General features: G+C 41.2%; 1 protein-coding gene across 1 annotated transcript in view; it reads left to right on the top strand.

The window, feature by feature from the left end:
• The window catches only part of LOC100549998 (transmembrane protein 132B), a 183575-nt gene that overhangs the window by 120147 nt on the left and 42356 nt on the right, over positions 1-21072 (top strand). The window contains 1 exon segment of the mRNA XM_031555897.1: positions 1199-1385. Within this exon segment, the coding sequence (XP_031411757.1) occupies positions 1199-1385 (187 nt within the window).

Here is a 21072-nt window from a genome sequence, read left to right as displayed (position 1 = left end):
AAAGAAAAACGAGGAAAGGAAAACTTGAACGCGTGACAGACAGAGCAAAGGCCCATCAGATTTGATTGATAACTACAGACTGACCTGACAGTATTTGGACTTTATTTCATTGGTGAATCCAAAGCAAAACCCTCCGTCAGTAGTTCTGTTCAGAATTGGAAGCTGCTTGTGGGTGTTTGTGAGTGGCAGCTATTGGACTATTGGCTCGAACAGATTGAACCTAAACTGCAGATCCAGACGTACTTAACAGGGCTAATAACCACATCCATAGTTAATGTAAAGCTCATCTCAAGATTTTATTTCTGCATTGCGAGCAAATTCATTTTATGTAGTGTAGATAAAACAAACTGCCAGAAGTGATAAGTGGAAAACCATGAAGTTGAGTGTGCCATTGTAGTGCCCACAGTGGTTAGACTTTTTAACAGAACAGCCTTAATTACATCCATAGCAATGTACAGTAATATTTCTCTTAAAGAGTTTTTGCTGGCTGCCTGGTTGGCCACCCAAAGATGCTTCTAGTTTTGCCTGAAGGTGGATATTATCTTCTGTCAGCATGGAAAATATTTATCCTCCAGGCATTGAAGCATATGTTTGTGTTGTTTCTTGTCAGAAAGAAAACATGAAAATCAATAATTCCTGCTCATTTTTTCCCTTTACAATGTGCCTTCAAAAACATATGGCAAAAACAGTTTCTTGCCTCTGTGCAGTTGGGAAGAGGAAAAGGATGTTTAAGTGTCTGTTCTTTGTAGCAGCATAGAGACAGCTCACTATAAGCACAGCTCGTGAATCACTGCTATGGGAAGGGGCACACCAAAGTTTCTGGCCTATTCTGTTGTTTTGGAGCATTAATATTTGCAGCACCATTATAATAATGTTATATTAAGTAATTCAGCAACATCCATGCAGTGCAGTTCCCAGGGTTTGGGGCTTATTCTGTATGTTTTTCACGATTACATGGAATGAATGCTTGGGTTTAATGGGAAGGATGGCTCTCTGTCAGGAAACTAGAAGATGTTGTCACCTGTCTATAAAGGATGGCTATTGCCCAGTGTATAGCCTGGTTTAGGTTTCTGTCTTCAAGTCTGCATGTTAAATTGAACGGTAAACCTTCCGTTGAAAAGAGAAGTCAGAATGTATTTTGTCAGTAACATCCTACTGATATTTCTTCTATGGACAATTTTGTTTTCTTTTTTCCCAGAGCAAACATCACCTCCTATGAGATCCTGCAGATGGACTTTGAGATCGACAACACCAGCAGCCCGGCGGGGGCCCAGCAGATCACCTGGCAGGTGGAATACCCTCGAGATGATTCTCTGAGCGAGCTGGTGGTCTCTGAGATCTTTGTCAGCCGAACGATGTTTGCTGGAATTGTTCCTCTTGCCATGGTAAGAACCTGCTGCTGCTTCTTTCTGCTCAACGTTTCCGCTGATTCTCGTTAGTATTCAGGGGAATGTGAACCGTTTTATTATGTGCTACTTCCTGTGCACCTGCTGCAAATGATTTAAATGCAAAAAATACTTTTCAATAATATTTTATTTACCTGATATGCCATAATGGCTCCTAGGAAACTATTTGAGTCTTTTGTGTAAATCCTTTAGTGTTTGTGGATTATTGGCCTGGTACATGGTAATAGCTCCTTTGGAGCCATTGTCTTCTGGTGTATTAATGTGACTGCCGTGCATGTGCTCTAAGGGTAAATGTTGCAATTAGCTGAGACATTTTCAATGAAATAAATTATCATGCAAGTGAGGAGAAACTTCATTGCTAAACCAAACAACTGGGCTGGTTTCTGCTTTGCTTTTCCCCTGAGAAGCATGCAGACCAGTGAGCTGCAAAGTGTCCCTTTAACAAAAGGTCCACTTGGAGTTACAGGAAAAGGACAAAATATTTTCTGAAGGTTCAGGTACTGGACATGTTTTCCAGGCAGGATTTAAGGTGCATAGACTAGGGTAACAGCCATATCTCTGTAAATTTGAGCTAAGCACCTCTGAAGGGTAAATTTTTTCCAATCTGTCCCGCTGCCTGTGTTGCTTTTCCTTCTGTTCTACTAATTAATCAGGGAATATTGGTATTTTTCTCTGCATGGCCGCTGGCTTCTCCTAGTATGGCAAAAACAAGGAAAGATGCTTCTAAAGGTAAACAAGGCCCTAAATAAATCTTATTTCCAGTTCCTACTGCCAAAGGCTGCGCTTACTGACAGCAAGGGATAGAGGAGAAATGATGTGTGGAAAAGTCAATAGAGAATTTTCTTCTAATAAACAGTAAGCATGACTAGAGGAGATGAAACAAACCTCTAATTGTGTGGATGGAACGTTATCAAGTAGCAATGATGAATCAGATATAAAATAAAAACAATGTAGTGCGTGAACTGACTTGCACATAGCATTGCTAGTTCCAAATGGATAGCACAGGTTTTGTGCCATGCAGAGCACTGTGGGTATAAAGGAAAAGCAGATCCAACCCCAGAGCTCATTGTCAACACTGGATCAGAGCTTTGCTTCTTTCTGTGCCAGGGTTTGGCCAGGGCTTCACTTCATCTCTTTGCAGTTATGGCAGTTGCTTTAAGCTATTTCTAAATGTCCTTGGACAAAATCTGAGGTGAAACCTGAATTTGAAGTGGAGCTAATCTCACACAGTTAATCGTTATAAGATAACTGTGGAGTAGAGCAAAATGCTTTATAGATTTATGCCCTTACCCCTTAATTGGGGGTCTCATGTGGGCTATTACTTGTTGCTGCATGTGAGCATCCTTGGCTGGCTGGCCCTAGGCTGATAGAAGAACTGATGGCACCAGTGGCAGGAGCAGCAGCTTGCATTTGCATTTCCTCCCCTTATGATTGCCAGTTTGCAGTGCTGCTCCATTTAATTGTCTCTAACTGATGCAGGTTCTGGCACTATGTGGCCCAGTCAGGGACAAAAGGAGCTCAAGGAGTGTTTGGATGGTGCTCTCAGACATAGGGTTTGGGTTTAGGTGGTGCTTGTGGGTCTCTTCCAGCTCAGGATATTCTGTGATTCCTTCATTCCAAGATGTGTGTGCCTCTGTAGGCTGCATCGGGCCTTTTAATGTGGAGACATCCACATCTGTAGTGTTTGGAGTATCTGTTTTGTTGCTGCAGTTGATCAGAAGTTCATTTTCCGTGCTACTTTCTTAAACAAGTGATAGAAAACAGAAAGAGCTGCAGATGACTTATTCTGTCATTGCATTGTGGTGGCTCTGGAAACAGCAGTGGGGATATTTTCCTCATTAGCAGCCTGATTTTTTATTTTATTTTATTTTATTTTATTTTTTGGGTAGATTAAGATGTGGCAGACTGCATAGTAACATTTGAATAATAGCCTGATGAAAAGAGCTGATTTCTTGCTTTAGTGGGTTTATGAAGCCTTAACATAAAATCTGATGTTCTTAACATTTACATTTTGTAGCAAGCTTGAAAGCATTTTTTGTTGCTTTTGTCTTTTTTTTTTTTTGCTTTGGGGTTTCTGAGTGAAGACAGCTGATTTTTGCACATTGTCTAGCAAGAAAATAGCTCCTTATTAGCAGACAATCTTGCTGTAATGAATTGATATTGCAGCTTATTTCTGGCTAATCCTTTGGTGTTGATTCAGAAGCACATTAATAGGCACTGTTTTGAGATGCACAGAAGATGGCATGGTCAGGGAGGGTCTCCAGGTGAGATACTGGTCTACCAATTGTTCTGCACTTCGTTCTCTCTGTATTGTACCTGTAAATAAGATGGAGGATTTTATTTTCATTTTAGTAGGAAGAGGAGGACTAAAATGTAATTGCAGGCTCTTGGGAATTGCCTCAGACTGTCCATTTTCATTTGGATGATCCTCCATCTAATAAATCTCTTAACTTATTTCTTGCCAAATTCAGTGCATTCAAAATATATAGATAAATAAACATTAGCACTAATGAGAAAAAACGAAAACAAATTTCATACTGGAAAAGAGTCCTCTTTCTGCATCATTGGACGCTTCTCCCCAGGTCCTTAAGCTCCTTCTAATTGAAACCTCCATTTTCCACAGCTGCACGGAGCCAGGCTGTTGGGATTTCCAGAGGAACGACGGCCAGATGGAAATGGCATAGTCCAATGGTTCTGGGTTTGCATTCTGAAAGTCATCTCTCTGCTTCTGGGTAGGCAGCGTAGGTGCTGTGCACAGTAGGAAAGCACATGGGCAGGATGCAGTGGGAATGCAGACCATTGCTGGCTGACACAGCAAAGAAAAGAGAAATGCCAAATGGATGATCACAATTCATGCATCCTACAGCTGTCTCGAGATTGGGTCTGGGTGACAGCCGTGACAACCCCAGTGCTGCAGGAAGGACCAGCTTTCTTTGTGGAGTTGTTTTTGTCTCCTGTAAATCAGAGAAGTGCTTAGAAGCTTCAGGCCTATAGCACTTATTAGAGGATCGTGGTGGGGAAGGCTCTCGTTATGCTATGCTGTCATTTCCATCATCCGCAGCTGCTGAGAGCGGTGTGGGAGAGGAACCAACCAAAGCCTTGTGAGAAAAGCCGTTGGGTTTTATGTGAGGATTGTTTTGAGGCATGGAAGGATGTAAGAGGGTAAATGGCACCTCTGAAACAAATGAACACACACAAACAACCCTTTTTTTTTTTTTTTTTTTGTCCATGCATGGCCTTAGTACCTCTTAGCAGGTGATGAGCACCGGTTCAAAAGCAATTCCAAGTGTGAAGCACTCACTGTACCTCTGGCACTGCTTCCAGCCCTGCTTAGGAGCTGATCCCAGATGGTATTGCTGTGTGCATTTTACACCATTTTAGAAACAGACTGTTTATTTTGTCTGGTATTCACACTTCATTGACTTATGCTGAGATGATCAAAAGGGACTCTGGGTCTTCCATACCTATCATACCTCCTGTTTGTGTTTTAAACTAAAAGATGATGCGTGTCCTAGATGTGCTGATACTCATAGCCTGTCTTCTGTTCCTGGAAGGTCTTGTTTCTGTAGATAGAGCTAGATTGGAAAATTCACCCCTTCTGAGCAAGGAAGTCTTATTGATAGGATTTCCTAATTGGATATATGCATAGTTCTGCTCTCATATAGAAGCATAAGAATAAACGTATTGAGAGCAGGTGTCATAAGATGCCCAGATAGAAAGATGTAGGGAAATGCCTTTTTCAGACTGTGTTAGAAGCAGAAGGTGAAATTCTAGGGTCTTTGGACAACAGACTTAGAAAACACATAGCTCCAAGCTGTGGCAACCCCTGACATTGGAATAATTCCAATTATTTTAATCCCAGAAGCAGTGCAGCGTGGTTCTTGCTGAGAGGGAATGTGGATTTGAAAATGAATGCAGACAGGATATATCTGTGTTCCTCTATAAATACAACATCACAGATAATTCCGAATTCATTTTCTGTGAATTGTCTCACGTAAAATACACAATGCCACATTGTCCTGAAACTGCTGGCACATTTTCTGATAGCTGAAAGGGATCGGATAGGCCCGCTTACATTAGGGAAAGTAAATGCTAATTCCTAAAACTCTATGCAAATTAACAAATTATTTTTACTTTAAGTGCACTGTTATTATTTAGTATTTATGTAGCATTATATATTTTCAGAACACTTTACAGGCATTAATTAATCAGACCTGAATAAGCAAAGCTTGATAAGAATGGAAAATTACATGGAAATGAAGGCACTCTTGCTCAGCTTTACCTGCTCCTGAATGATGCGTGAGTCACTTTTCATACCCCTAAAGGTACTTTTAAAAACACTTAGGGAAAAAGTCTCACAGTAATACTGCTTAATATCCCTAAAAACGTTTCGTTTAGGAAAGAGGTAGGATTTATTCTGTCAAGAACTAATGACAGCACAGATGAGTGGCTCTGAAGAATGTAAATTCTGCTTTATCGTCTAATGCTGCGCAGAACTATTTAAGCTGATTTAATTCAGGTAAAAATGTACGGATGAGGGATTGCTCCCTTAATTTGAAGTTTTCTTGGGAGCTGCAATAGTTGACTCCAGGAAGTTTCTTTAGGTGAGAACAGGAGGAAGACTGAGTTTTGTCTTAATGTTTCACCGTAAGCCTTTAAGAAGAAAGAACTGCTGAGAAGTGTGGCCCATAGGAAGTGAATGGGATGGAGCACTGCCTGGGCTGGCTGTGTGATGCTTTCCAGCTCGGGAGCTGCTGCATGGTGCTAAGAGGTTCCTAAAAACCTTGAGGATCGGTATGGCTGTTCACTGATGCACTGTCAGATGAAAATGTCAGCTGCTCTGCTCCTTCGAGGCTTATTTCTTTTCTTTTTGACAATAACGACCTTAGGTAATTGATTCTTCCAACATCTGGTGTGCAGATTGACACGTGGAGCTGAAGTCCCCAGAAGTATAAGTTATTCATTTTCATTGTGCCCAGCAGAATAGAGATTGAGGGTAGAAAATGGAAGTAAACTACTTTGCATGGTCTTTTTTGTTGCTAGTGAATATCAGAATCAGCATTTTGGTATTACAGTTATTAAATATAAATACTGTGGGGGATTTTTTTAAAGCAAACGCTATGGCACTGAAGTCAGATGTGAGCTGTGGATTGGGTGATGTTTTGTGAAGTGTATGTCCTGCTAATCACAGAACCTGGTGGCACAGACAAATGCAGTCTGTCCAGCAGGGATGCAGTCCTTCGTCACCTCCATTGATCTAACCAGATGTAGGCTGGAATTCCCATGGTTATAGAAAGTTCCTGATAACGTGGCCATTGGCAGAGCCTGGCTCCTTGGGTACAAGGAGCAAACACTTCACAAGTCCTCAGCCAGTCATGAAGGTTTCTGTCACAAATAAACGTGATTGGATTAATCTGTTATCTAGCTAACAGTTGGGGCAAAAAAAGAGAAAAAGAAAACTCCAATTCTTTTAGAGGGTTTCTAGGCAACCAGGAACTTTGTCAAAGTAAAGCACAAGATACTGAAGAGATGTATACAGCTGTTTTTTGGGCTGTTTTTTTCTTTGTGAGGGTGAAGGCTTGAGGAACAATGGGTTTAATAACAGATGAATCTCTAGTGTGCTTATCTTATCTAGGAAAATGATGGTTTGGTCTGTGACTGGCGTCACTAGTGCTTTAGATATACGTGCTACAGAGCCTTTCTGGTATAGTAATAGGATTGTAATTCCCTGTCTGTCATTATTCTAAACTGTTTTTCAAAGGCAGCAATCAATATTTCACTGGTTCTCGCAGCCCCCTCTGCCTGAAACATTTCTGTATATGTTAAAAGTATTTAATCTGTGTCTTTAGAAATCTCGTTTTCTCCCCAGAAATGTAAGCTCTTGGTTGACTAATGGTTGACTAATGTTGTGAATCACTTAGAACCACAGATGGCTGTATATACTCTAGTAAGGTTCTTCTAAATGGGAGCCTGAATAATAGCATCTACAGTTGCTGCTAGCAAACGTGCTGGCAAGAACACCCAGGAAAAATGGTCCTCAAAGATGCCCATTTCTATAACTCAGGCTGAAAGGGAATTGCTGAGTGCAACACTTTGCTTATTTGTTTTAGGAAAAGCAGGAATGCAGGGTGATTTATTTATTTTATTTTTTATGTACACCTCGCTTTGGCTGCCAAGTAGCAATGAGCCATAGGAAGGCAAATGCAGCCTGGGAGGACTTTCAATCGTGACAGCTCCTGAGCCCTTCTTTGGGGAAAAGATTTCTCCTGCACATTTGTTTTAATTCAGTCCAAGCTGAAGGATGTCTGAATTAAGGTGAACTTGAGTGTCCATGTTCTTGCACAGAACTCTGTTGAGTCCCGCTATCAGAAAGGGAGTGTTAAAAATAAAACGGCCTTTAAAGATTTTTGTTTTTCCTCCAGAAAGCATTTTTGCTGATGGCAGTATAGCTTGCATTCACATGCCAAGCAAAGAGCAGCACCAAGCCAAGATGGAAGCTGACCTGGCCTCTGACAGAGGCTTCCCTTCAGCCCATTGAAATGAAGGAAATGTCAATGGCAGCAGCCACTTTTCTTCCCTCTCTCTTGTGTCAGTTATAAAATCTCAGAATGCACAATGATGGAGTGGCAAAATTTTCAGACTAGGGTCAGTCATTTCTGATTTACATATTTTTTTAAAGGTTGGTTAAAATGGATTTATGAACACAGAGTCCCATGTGCGTTTAGCCACTGCACTTACATGTATTTCCTACCTGAAATCATTCTGACCTTTGGCCTTCCAGTTCCCTTTAAGATGATCATTGTGTCTCTGTTGTACCTGAACCACGAGAACATGACTGTGTTAGTCAGAAAATTGCAAGGGAAAAAATACTGAAAAGTACATTCAGCAGAAAGTAAGTCTTCGCTCTGGATATATCAAGGACTATCAAGGTTATATTTCTTTTCTCCTTCTAAAATCAGAATCTGAGGATCTCAGATCACAGATTTCAAAGTGTATTTTAGCACTGATTAATGGGAGCAGGACTGAAGCCTGGAGCATCCCTCAAACCCACAGAGGAAGGATGTTCAACTCAAAGCAATTAAATACTGTGGAGAGAAAAAACCCAGAAATTCTTCATCTGTATTGTTCTGTTTCTCATGCCCACAGTGAGCATTCTGTGTCTCTGCAGCAGAGATAGGATCTTCTGCAATTATTACCATCGTCAAATTAATTGTTGTAGGGAATTAAGTGGCTTTGTTTTGTACGGCTGTTCTGACAAGTGCAGGGCGAACTTTTGGAGAAAGATTAAATACAAAAGGATTCCTTGAAACGTAGCAGCCGAAATGCAAACCACTGAAGATGTGATTAAGTTGGATCCAGGGGAAGGCTTTGACTCTGCTGAAAGGAGTGTGTGGGGAAAGCAGGTTGTGAAGGCTGCCCAAATGGGCTTTGTTCAGAGCCAATTTTGGCCTCGTTTGGAAAGGAACATTCAGAGAAGCTATTTTGGATTAATCAAAATTGTTTAACAGAGAAAAACCATCTTTCCTTGCAGTACTCAGCTGTTTGATTAAACTCGATTAAATAATGTGCAAATATTTAATTTTGGGAAAAAGAAGTATTTTCCTTAAGTGAAAATGCCCCTTTCTGAATGTGGTAGAGTAGGACAATTTTAATAACGTCAAACTTCTTTGTTGGTGTTCTTCCAAAAATGAAATTCCAGCCAATTCTCCTCTATTTCGTGAAGTGTTTCAGTTTTGGCTGAACTGTATTTTCCAAAGAATATCACAATTTGTCCCTTTCACTCTCGTTCTGGGCATGTGAACTCATTCTTGGAATTGCTCAGTGCCATCTATTGTCCCTTGTTCTCTCCCTCTGCTCAGTTAAACATACTCTGCCATTTAGTTCTTAGAGCAAAAATGAAAGAAACCAAAAAAAGAGTTTGCTATTGGTGGGACAAAAATAATGGCATTTTGACTGTTCCTATGAAAGCGATGTGACATGACAAATTTTAAGAAGCTCTGTGAATAGTTTTAATATTTATGAAGCACTCAAGAAAACAGCTATTGTGTGCCACATCCATCAAAGATAAGAATTGTATTCAACTGTGTTGGATGATAAACATTGAATGACAACAGCTAGAGATTATGTGTGGGATTTCATACTCATGTTTGATGCCTGCTTGGGTAAAAGCACCTGTGAACCACTAATTTTCTTTCATAGAATTAGATACACTTGCTGATACTTGTTACAACCGTTGTCCAAAACCTTAATGACTGTGCAGGGCATGCTGATGCCAAGCGCTTCAGAGATCCTGGTGCTAGCTGCTCAGAATCAAGTCCTAAAGGTACTATTTTCCACTAATTCCCCTCTTGGAAATGACTCTGATGCTTTCACTATTGCAGTGATTGACCACATATTGCTAGCTGTTTGCAGATTGGAAGAGCACTGATTACCCCATGAAACAAAGGTCTCCCAGCTCAGCAAGATGGCTTTGAGTATTCTCTTTTTAAGAACTTGCCCACCTCTCAGCCACCAGGAGTGGAGCACAGGTGCCTGTGCCTTAGCAGTGCCTGCTTACATCCCTCACCTGCACCTGGCCTTGTGTAGCATGCTCAGGAGTGTCCCAAGTGCCTTCGTTTCATGACGTGTTGAGGGATGTGGTTTAGTGAGAACTATTGGTGATAGGCAGATGGTTGTGCTGGATGATCTTGTAGGTCTTCTCCAACCTTGGTGATTCTTTGAGGCTGCATGTGTTGCCTGTCTGTTTTCTTCACTTGCTCCCTTAATAAAGGCGTGCTGTTCTGGTGATTCTGCATTTGGTCAAATGAAGTCTGCACTGCACACCTGCATCAGTGGAAAGGAACAGCAGCTCCGACTTGATTGACAAAGAACAGTAGAGACTCCGGTGAGGTGTTTCTAAATAAAGCTGAGTTTGGAAGCATTGCCATGTTCTCCTTGCACGAAGGGTAGGAGGACATCCAGGTATTCTTGTAGCCAGTGCCATCTCAGGTCTCCCTGTTCCATCTGCAGAGTTACTATTCTTAGAAAACCCTCTCCAAGGATGCATAGGCACTAAATTCTTGTTAGAAGTAACTGGTTCCAATAATAACTGTGCGGAGGAAAATGCTAAGAGGTGCTCTGCTGCTGAGCTGCTACGGCTGTGCTGCCTCCAGAGGGCTGTTTGCCTCTGTTCCTTCAGGTTTGCTGCTTCTGCCTTTATAAGGATTTGCTGGTGGGAGCTCAGAGGGATGCCTGGGTCCTTGGGCAGGCTGCTGGGGACAGGGGCATGGGGAGCCTTTGGCAGAGCGATTGCAAGAGGGAAGGCACGAGCCAACCTGCACTGAGAGCACGTGAGCAGACTCAAAACAGGAACAACACTTTGCTGAAGGGAGCTCCAAAGCTTTTATGTTGTCTGCCTAAAACGAGACTCCTCTTGTTCCTTAGCAATTACCCAATAATTTGGCTCATCAATAACTTTTTCCGGAGCGCTCCTTTTGGTTTTACTGCCAATTAATGTAGCATTCCAGTCTTGGGCTGCAGTGGATTGGCCAGTAATTTGAACTACAGCCCTCATCAAAACAGCATCATTTGTAAAACAGAGAAGAAATCTCAGAGATGCTGAAATTATTGTTAATTAAATCAGCACATGAGTATAATGGGCACATTATATACATATATAATATACACACATGAACAAAAATATGTTTGTTTTTTAACTGTTCTGTTAGCTGGAGAGCGAGTCCTGTTAGGACTGTTTAATTGTCAGCCTGCGTTAATGAGATGTGCAGTGAGCTGGGTCCCTTCTGCATGTACTGATGGTGTGTTGTGTGTATGTGAGTGATACATACAGTTCTACACTTAAGCAGAAGACCCACATTCTTGCCAGACAGACACAATGCCATATTTCTTGTGCACACATTGCTGCATGGGAAGTTTTTCTTTTAAAACATTTGTACTTAGCTCCTGTTCAGGGCTGGCACTGACCTTCATCTGGTTCCTTCTGATTTCTGTGGCCCCAGTATCAGTTGGGTTTGGTAATTATTTTACATGTAATTTCTGTTTTTTTAACTCAATTAAAACACCATCGTAACGATGGAGCAGAGCAGCAATCAGGGAGTGGTAGGAGTTGTAAGGTAGCCTATAAGAGCTATTGTGCTTAAATAAATTTCTTCCAGAGGTGCCTCAGCTTTACTGAAAGTGCTACAGCTTTATTAAGATAAGACAGCTTCATAATCTTCTGTGTTGCTCTGTTCTGAAGCCCTTGACTTAGCAGTTTCACAGCTCTGCCTCCTATAGAGCTGGAAGGTAAAAACTGTGTTCTATACTGGGAGACTTCAGCCTGGTGCAGAAGGCAGCGCTGCCTCACAGCAGGAGTGGGGCCAGCAGTGCTTGGGGGAGCAGAGTTAGAAGTTTCGAGTTATTCAAGAGGTGATAAGTGCACTCCCTTTCTGATAGTGGGATTCAACAGTGTTCTATGCAGGAAGAGAATGTCCCTGAGAAATTGCAGACTGGTTAGAGCATTTCATTCACTGAATGGGATGGGAGGTGATGGATGCTGTGCTGCAGAGGTTCAGGCTGGATTTTAGGTGATATTTATTCCCCCAGAGCGTGGAGGCATTGGCGCAGGCTGCACAGAGAGGTGATGGAGTTGGAGGTGTTCAAGAACGTGGAGATGTGGCACTGAGGGATGTGTCAGTGGGCATGGTGGGGGCGGGCCGGGGTCGGACTTTGGGATCTTTGTGATTGTTTCCAACCTCAGTGATTCTATGATTCATCCCCATTCCTGCAAGAGGAGAGGCCACAAGAGCTGAAGTTTGAGAGGAAGGCACCGTGGGCCATTGGTAACTGCAGCAGCACAGGGTGCCAGGCGTGGGTTAACGGCCCAGCACTTCACCTTGCTAGAGGTTGGGGTGACAATGCGGAGCATTTGATCTCAGTCTCTCATTAGTGTGCAATTTCTTCCTTACTGTATGGATGTCAAAATGCATTTGATCTGCTGCAGAGTTAAAACACTCATTGTTTCAGCCTCCATTTGGAGGCTCACCTAATTAAAATTGAATTTCAAAGGGAAAAACATACCTTTGAATTCCTTGTCAGAGCAGGGAGTTGCAGTGGTTGCTTCGCCTTTTGCTTCTGGGTTGCTGGTTCAAATCTGGTCTATATACCATAATGTGAGTATCAAACCTGTCATTTAAATAGTTCCATCCAGTGGAAAGATATTCAGGTTAAGAATTATTCGCTGAAAATAATTCTAAGCAATGTGTGCATTTTCAAGTTGTCCTAACTGGTCATGAACAATTCACAAGGAGGAAAAGGAATGTAAAAATTCATCAAATAAATTATTCATTATATTCTCTCAGCTGTAGCTAACTGAATTGTCTAGACAGTAATTACTAATTTTTAAGCTATGGATGTTCACATAACATTGTTGTGTGGATATCTTCAGTATACGGTGACTTGAGATAATATTAATGGATATGACAGCTAGCAGATGATTTTAATTGGGAAATTATATTGGATTTTTCTAGTGAACTTCCATGAAATACTGCATAAATATTGAACCTCTTTAATGTTTTTCTCCTGCGGTAAATAGAGGCCCATACACTTCTGTTTGATTTGATCAGTGGATAAGCAAACTTTATAAATTCTGCTGTAAAATTCTCAAAAAAAACCATTCAATTCAGAACACAACAAGTGTCTTCCAGGGCTGTGATGCAATAATAGTAATATTTTTTTTCTTTTTCGGTGATGGTTTTTCACTGAGTGGTTGTATGATTCCTTAAGGAGCCAGCAGCACTCAGCAATAGTGCAGGGCTAGGCTGGCACCAGAGAAGACTTTCTGGTTTTAATCCTCTGGCTTGTTTGCAAAAATGTCAGTTATTATTAAAGTTAATTAGAAAGTCATAGAAAATTAGAAAATCAGTAAATTTTATAATCACAATCAGAAAATCGTGAAGTCAAATAGATTTGTTGTTGGAGCATGTGCCCTGGACTAACTGCAAGTTAATTTCATGGCACGCTGTCAATTGCTCTGAGTTGATCAGAAACTCTTCCATTTGATTCCATTCGATCAGAGCTCCTCCATTTCTTACTTATTTATTTCGCCTTTAAGAAAACAAGAGCAGGAGGCCCACATGAATGATTGGATACGATAACAAAAACTGGGACATCATTAAAAAGTATTTGCATGAAATTTTATTTTCATGTGTGTTACTTCAAGCAGTATCCTTTGGGGCATGGTTTATAGAGTGGCACATTAAAAACCATGTGTTTTCATTAACCCTCATACAAGCTGTGGTTCTTAGTGCTACCTTACTGCAATTAGATTTGATATTTAATTGCAGTAATTTAATTAATGGTACTGTAAATAAAAAGGCTGAGTTCTACCCTCCTACACGCACATATGCACAGCCAGCAGCTCCAGTGGCTCCTGTGAGACTTAAATTTATGCATCTTCAAGCAGAATTTAACCCTAAGGATGTATGATAAAATGCCCAAATCCCAGAATGACACTGTAACTTGTTTGCATTGGAAACAAGCATGACTTTGAGCTTACAGGAAGAGCGTGGCATGGAAAAACAAACCTATGCATTTTCCTCTGATGCTTGCAGGATAGGTCATGGAATTGCTTCCTTTTAAGGACTCCACTTACAAACAGCTTACAAACAGTTATTAATACTTTTTAAATTAATTGGATAATTGCTACAAAATCCAAATGACCCAATGAGCTGCTTATGAGCCATAGCTTATAGGTGTTTATGACCCTTCTACTGACTTGCCCATAACCTTTGCTAACGCGTGCTACTCATGTCTTCTGCACACTTGAAGTGCCTATTAAATATTGATTAGTCTCTTATAAACCATTTATAAATAGAAGCATGTAATATAAAATGTAACATAAAATCATTAAGGCTACATGGTGCGCAAGTTAATAGTAGCAATCTTGAAAAATTAGTGAGTGCATGAATTAAGCAAATTGTATCCATAAACTGTTTTCTTAGTGGAGGCACTGTTGATGTTAGTGATGGCTTTTAGTTAAAAGCACTTTGCTCTTTTAAAAGAACTATTCGTAAACAAGAAGTGCAACATAATGCGACTCCAGATCGCAAATACTCCTCTGCCATGTTTACAGTGAGGTTTTTATATGGAAATGGCACTTGACCCCTAAGGACAGAGCAGGTTTGTGTCCTGTTGTGGTTAACAGGTTATTCAGATAGGCCTGGGCCAACTCTGGGCCAAAGTCTGACTTGTTCTGCAAACCTGCAGTGCACTGACATTCCGAGTGGGAAGGACAAGCACAAAACCCCAGGCAATAAAGCAATCAGCAGGGCTTTTTGTTATGCAGAGGATAAAATCAGATAGATGGAAACAACAATAACAGAACAATGATTCAAAGTGCTTCTTTCAAAACATCTCTTGCAATTTCCAGCTGCCTCTCCTCTTTGTCGCATCTCACTTCTCAGCTAAACAGCAGAATTTGTGAGGCTCTCACTTTGCCTTTGACGTTTTTTACTTGTTACTCACTGTCTGCATCTGACCTCCAGCTCTTAAAAGCCCAGCAATTAAGCACATTCCAAAGAGGATTACAACCGAGAATCAGAGGGTATAAAAGTGATTTAGCATGGAGTGCTGAGCATGACAAATCATTTTTGTGCCTAGACCTTGCTTTTCTGAAATGAGTTTCATTTAGAAGCACAGACAGACACGGCTGTGTCTGGGTGCCAAGTGTCAGTGCAACTTCTGCACTCGGCTCCTGCGGGGCTTCCCCAGGCTGTAGGACCTTCCATAGGACCAACTGCCTCCATGCTCATCAGCTTCCTTCTCTTAGGAGGAAATACATTGTGTCATCCATGTGCAAACCAAACCTCCTGGTTCTTTCCTTCTCTTTGGAAGAGCTTGCCTGAAAGCACTGTCTTGTAGAAAGCAGAGGGATGCAACGAAGTGTCTAAGCATACAGTGACAAGGAAAAGTTTCCTGAATGCTTCCCCGGTGTGTGTTACCGTGTGAGAAGTTTGGCTTAGGCGTTCCCTGTTGCTGGAGCTGTTTCTTCATTGAAAAATGAAGAAATCTCTCACGTGATGAAGGGTATTAGCATGCACGTGTGTGTTTGCGTGTGTCTATTGGGTTGCCTTGGAAACGAAGGGAGAAAGCATCACAAACCATAACATGCTTTCCATTTAAGGAACTTTGTGCTATTATAAAGCTACATGCAAAAGTGATGGCATTCATTCATCCGTTCCGTAATGTCTTGCTTATGGCAGACAGCAGCCTGAGAGTGCAGGTCCCAGGTAGGATGTTGGGAAGCTGCTTGACTTTGTTGTTGAGCATCCTGCTGAATGAATGAGTTGACACTGGTGAAGTTGCTAAGAACATGGGGGGGGGAAAAAAAAGGATAAAAACTCAAAACTGTTGACAGTGCTCCAGATGTGCATTGAAATCACTAAGATCTGAAACAGACCTAGAGGATACATATCGAAAAAACTACACAGAGAAGTTTACCTTATATATAAGAACAGCTGTTTCAGCATATTGGCCTCCAAGACTCAGTATGTCGAAACAGCTGTCCGAGTGTTTTGGAGGTTAATCTGCTCCGTTAATCACCGTGTCCTTTTTTTTTCCCTTCAATTTATAGTAATGCTCATAGCACTCTTTGTGGGCATGTGGACAGAATGATAAATACAAAGCTTTACTAGTCATCACCAAAATGTGTGTTGGAAAACCTGTGCGTGGAAAAGCTGTCTTCAGACTGACCCTGGCTCTCAGAAAAATACAGGTTGGTAACATAGGAGCTCATCTCAGCAGCCGGATTATGGTAGTTTCAGAGCAGGATATGGTTAATGAGAATCACTAGCAATGCTTTGTGAATGAAATCTTGGAACCCAGCGCGTTTTCTGCGTGTTCAGTCCCATCAATTTGCAGACAGTCATTCCCAGAGAAATCCACTGGCAATCCATGTCACCAGAAATAGGTAAAACCTAAACATCACTTCCAACCTTTCTAAATATCACCGCTCATGTAAAAATAGCAAAATCTTTACATATCACATCCCAGTCCACATTTCGTGTCAGTTTTTTTTTATGAAACGTAGGGATTCTGGCTTTGTTTTCCCCAAGAGACCATATTGAATAAACGGGAAGAATATATTGTGAAAGCTGGGGAAATACAGGCTGCAAGAGCCATGCTGAATGGATTGTAAAGCCTGCAGGCAGAGCTGCTGGGTGGCAGCCTGGGACAGGCTCCTGCTTCACATGGCCAAGGCTGAGTCAGCCTGCTTCCAGCCCTCTGTGACTTGCTCAGAACAAGTTCACCTCATCCTCTCTTTCACTCCAGTCTCAGCTTGTCATTAGGAAGAACTAGGGCTGCAGTTTCATTCTGGGTTGTTCTCTGTAATAGATTTTGTCACACTGCAGTGGATGTGCATACCAGAGTTCAATTACAGGATTATTAAGGGAAAGATCCAAAACTAAATCAACAGCTTACACAATAAATCTGATAATGAAGAAGAAGAATTTTAAAATGCCAGATATTGCTTCATTTAAGAACGTACAACCTTTGGACAGTTTGCTAAAGTCAGTGTCATTTAACCAAGAAAAAATGAAACAAAGCAGGAAAATGTGTTTGTGGTAGCTGCTGATCTTAGAAGAATGGCTTTAGTTAACTACCTTGTGTTGTATCGGCCATGAGAACAAACCTTTGTTACTCAAAGCTGGCCTGCAGTGAATCATAAGAATGTGGAGTGAAGCTGTTGACCGTCTTTTTCTGTGTTTGGTGGTAAGATGCCTTCTGGCAGTAGTTAGTGGCCTTTTGGAAAGTGATGATATTGCAGCATAGCAAAAAAAAACCCCAGAGATTTATTGAAAAAGCTTTTGTTTCCAGATCCAGTTTATCCGTCTTCAGAAGATTCCCACTGCCAAGAAAATCTGAAATTACTAAATGAGACACTTTACTCACTGTGCTCTCTGTATATTTTTCTTTGAGGATTTTCTTGTTCCTAGCTGTCACAGGTTCAGCTTTGTAGGTGAATGCCCCCACTGAGGTTTTGCAAACAGATGCACGAAATTGGTTCTTTGAATGATGGGTTACCATTCCCTGAATCTAAGACTCTGCCATTTTAGAGGAATACTTTGAAAGCAAATTTGCAGTGCTGGTTCTCAGAGAATTGTAGCACAGGTGGTGACTACAGTGGGGCTTAGGGACTACTGGAAAGTAGGGGGAAAAAGGGCACTTTCTTTCATTGTCTTTCTCACCTGTGGGAAGCACTGGCCCATACCTGTGCCACGTGAGCCCATCTCAAGCACTGAGGAGGTGAGCTGCCATCAGGGAGGGCTGAATACTGCGTGGTGTAAGAAGAAGAGAAAAAGCCAACATAAGAAGAAATGGAAGGTGAGGAGCCCTTGCTCCTTTCGAAGCCGTAAATGTATAGGGGTGCTTTCAAGTGAGAGCACTTTTGATCTGGAATTCTGTGGTACATTCACAAAGACCTCAAAATGCAACACTCTCTCCTTGTCATTCCTTCACTAAAATGATGTGTCAAAATGCCACAAAACCGTATCTTTTCTTAAGCTCCATTTTCTGTAAAAAGCGTATTCTTTCGTATTGGTCTGTCCCTGTAGCAGGAGCAATGATATATAGCAAGAGGACCCCATCAGCTTCAGCACAAGAAAGAATAGGGTATTCCACCTGGCCTCCTTCCTACCTTACAACAGTAAACAATTTGAAATTCATACTGCAAAAGAAGAAATACATGTACTGTCATTTGGAAATTTGCCCACTTTTAGAGAGAAAGGAAGGAATGAATAGTTGACACAGCCAGTTTTGAGGAAGATAAATTTCCTTAATGGATGAAAATGGCAACTATTAATTCTCTTTGAACAGTCCAGTGATGATGATCTATTTTCTCTTCGCCAGTGAGCTGGGCTGCATGGCTATTTTGTGTTAAGTAAAATGGCAGCAAATGGGGGACGTTCTCCTCCTCCATGATAGTTCTTGTAGATGAGTTCTTTAACATGAAGTGAGTAATTCTCTTTTTACTCACTTACTGTACCTAGCTTGTCTTTCTGGAAGATTGGTGTTTTTCCCATTATTCATAATGTAGCAGGTTTTAAAGAAATAATTGTAAAGTTTGAATTGAATAATGCCTTAATGGCTTTTAAAGGCTAATTATGAAGATAATGCTTTGGAAGCAAAGATAGAAGCTCTTTTTTCATCTTCTTCCTGTCCTTCAGTGCTTTTTGTTGGGACAGAGAACCAAGTCAGCCACTACTTTGTGCAGTTTGCAGACATTTTAAAACTATAAGTTTTAATATTACTTTGGAGTCTCTGCTTGGAGTGAGTTTGGCACAGAGGTAAGGTTAAAAATTCTTTATCAACGAAACATGCTGTGATTTTGATATGTGCTTGCTTTCACAGAATCACAAGTGAAGACCTTTGTCTGCTTACAGAATGCTTCTATCAAAAACCAATAATACTGTCACTTTCTATTCCTGCTCCTGAGAAGCATTAATGTCATCCCCCTTGTCTACTTATTGTCTTGCCCCATTTCAAACCACCTGTGGGATGGCATCAGAAGCCCTCTTTAAATGGAACATTCTGCAGTAGTTTCAAATTAAGAGGTATTCTTTCCTCTTGAGTGCATGTGGTTATCTACTGCATTAGAATACATGGTAGTATGCTGCTATCATTTTCCACTTAGGGAAGGCAGCAAGTAAGACAGTCTTTCTTTCCTTGCATCTGTTACTGGTCGCTTTATTTGTGGCCTTCTGTATTTCTTTACAATCACTGGCATTTGTTTTGCTGCACAGCTGAATTTCAGTTAACCAACCAATAAATTAACTGTTTGAGATGTTGCATGCTCAGCATTTACAGCAAAAAGGCCATTTGGTAGGAAAGATGAGAGAATCGGTATTTAAACTGTGCAGAACAGCAGCAGGTTTGAGTGTAATCTTGCAGGAAAGGCATGGATCTAGGACATGGGAAATGGGGATTCAGTTTCTCATTGTGTCATTGGCCTGGTGGGATTTTCCTACCTCATTATTTGATCTGTAAAATGGAGATAACCATCTTGTCCCTTGCAAAGCTCAGAGCTGTTTTTAAAGTGTTGTTGAAGGATAAGATGCTATAAGGAGTAACTTAAATTAAACATTCAGAATGTAATTTTTAGAACAGATGAAGGCCGTGTGGGAAAAGATGAAAGATTAAATAGTTTGATCCTGATTTCACAGAGCTTTTACATCTGTGTAATTCCATGATCTTTGCTGTAATTGCTCTCTTGCACCAGTCTAGTCGAGAGCAGAATCCAGTCTTTACTCAGAGGTTCTTCAGTTTGAGGCTCTGTGTGTCCCCAGAGCTGATGGACTCTGGAAGAACACTGTGGTTCTGAAAGCAATGGCTCAACTGGTGAAACACAGATGATATTGTCCTATTCTGCAGCAAATATAGACGCTGTGCTGAGAAATTCAATCATGAAAGATAAAAAATGGGATTTTGTTCTGAACTTGAATAAAGCAGAGGTCGTTCTTTATAAAGTTGAGCAGAAAAAGAAGTAATCAGACATAGAGGCAGGATGGATCTGACAGCACTTCTGAACACGTACAAGGTGAACAAATAGAAAAATAAAAATGAAGAGCAAAAATGCAAGTCACATAGCAGCAGGGGAAGGAAGGAAGGAAAAGAAATCCATAGGGCAGTCAGAAGACTCTCAAACACTCAAAGAAATGAATGTTGTCATTTGAAAAAAATCGCTCTTTAATTTCAGCTTTTTTTTCTTTTTTTCTTTTTTTTTTCCCCCAAATACTCTCACAGGTGTCTCTCTTACTATTCTTGGGTTTTGTCACATTATTTTTTCCAGGTCCAAAAAGTTTGTGGGCAGCTCTAAACACAAGCAGGAGGCATCATCTTCTGTTGTTTCTGTTTAAGCAAAAAATACTTGTGGGAGCAGCTTGTTTGGGCAGTGGCAGTGCAAAGACACAGGGTGTACAGTGTGGGATGCTCCCATGATCAGGGAATGAAGCACCAGAAAGCTCTGAGCTTGCAGTCTTAGTAATGGCTGCTGCCTGGGCTGGCTATGGGCATGTTCTCTTGCTTTGTATTTTTGCTGCACTGAATACAGGGGTAGGCAGCTTTGTGAAGTGGATAAAAAGCATGGCTGTAGAAGTCTGTGTCACAGTTAAGGTCATGCAGTGGCGTAGGTACTTGCTAATGTTGTCCTACAACAGAAATGTATAGATACTGATTGTTTGTAACTGAAGACAGGGAGGAATAGAGTTCTCTCTTCTAGCCATCAAGGCTAAACTAGACATGTGAGGCCTTTACAGGCAATAGAGAGAGAGAAAGCTTCCAGAGTGTCACTTATGCTGTCCTGAGATACGTATTGAGGCAGGGAATGGCACACTGTGGGCACTGGGAGGATTGCTGTGTTGGTGAGAGCTGGCAGTGGGCATGGTCTGCTGAATGGCACTGCTGCTCTGCTGGGTGTGTGGATGTTACATCCTGGGAGCAGTCAGATGGAAGCCCATGGAATTACTTCCAAGGTGAAGTAAGCATGTGCAGCAGTCTGGTCCTGATGAGAAGAGAGAAGAGAAAAAAACCCAAAATCTTGTTTGGATAATCATAGAATCATTAAGGTTAGAGTTAGGGTAGCAAGGCTGGGTTAAGGTTGGACGGACTTGATTTTGAAAGACTTTTCCAA

Source organism: Meleagris gallopavo, chromosome 17 (assembly GCF_000146605.3).
Source record: "Meleagris gallopavo isolate NT-WF06-2002-E0010 breed Aviagen turkey brand Nicholas breeding stock chromosome 17, Turkey_5.1, whole genome shotgun sequence".
Lineage (NCBI taxonomy): Eukaryota > Metazoa > Chordata > Aves > Galliformes > Phasianidae > Meleagris > Meleagris gallopavo.
Note: the sequence above shows the minus strand (reverse complement) of the source record. Positions and strands in the feature narration are given on the sequence as shown.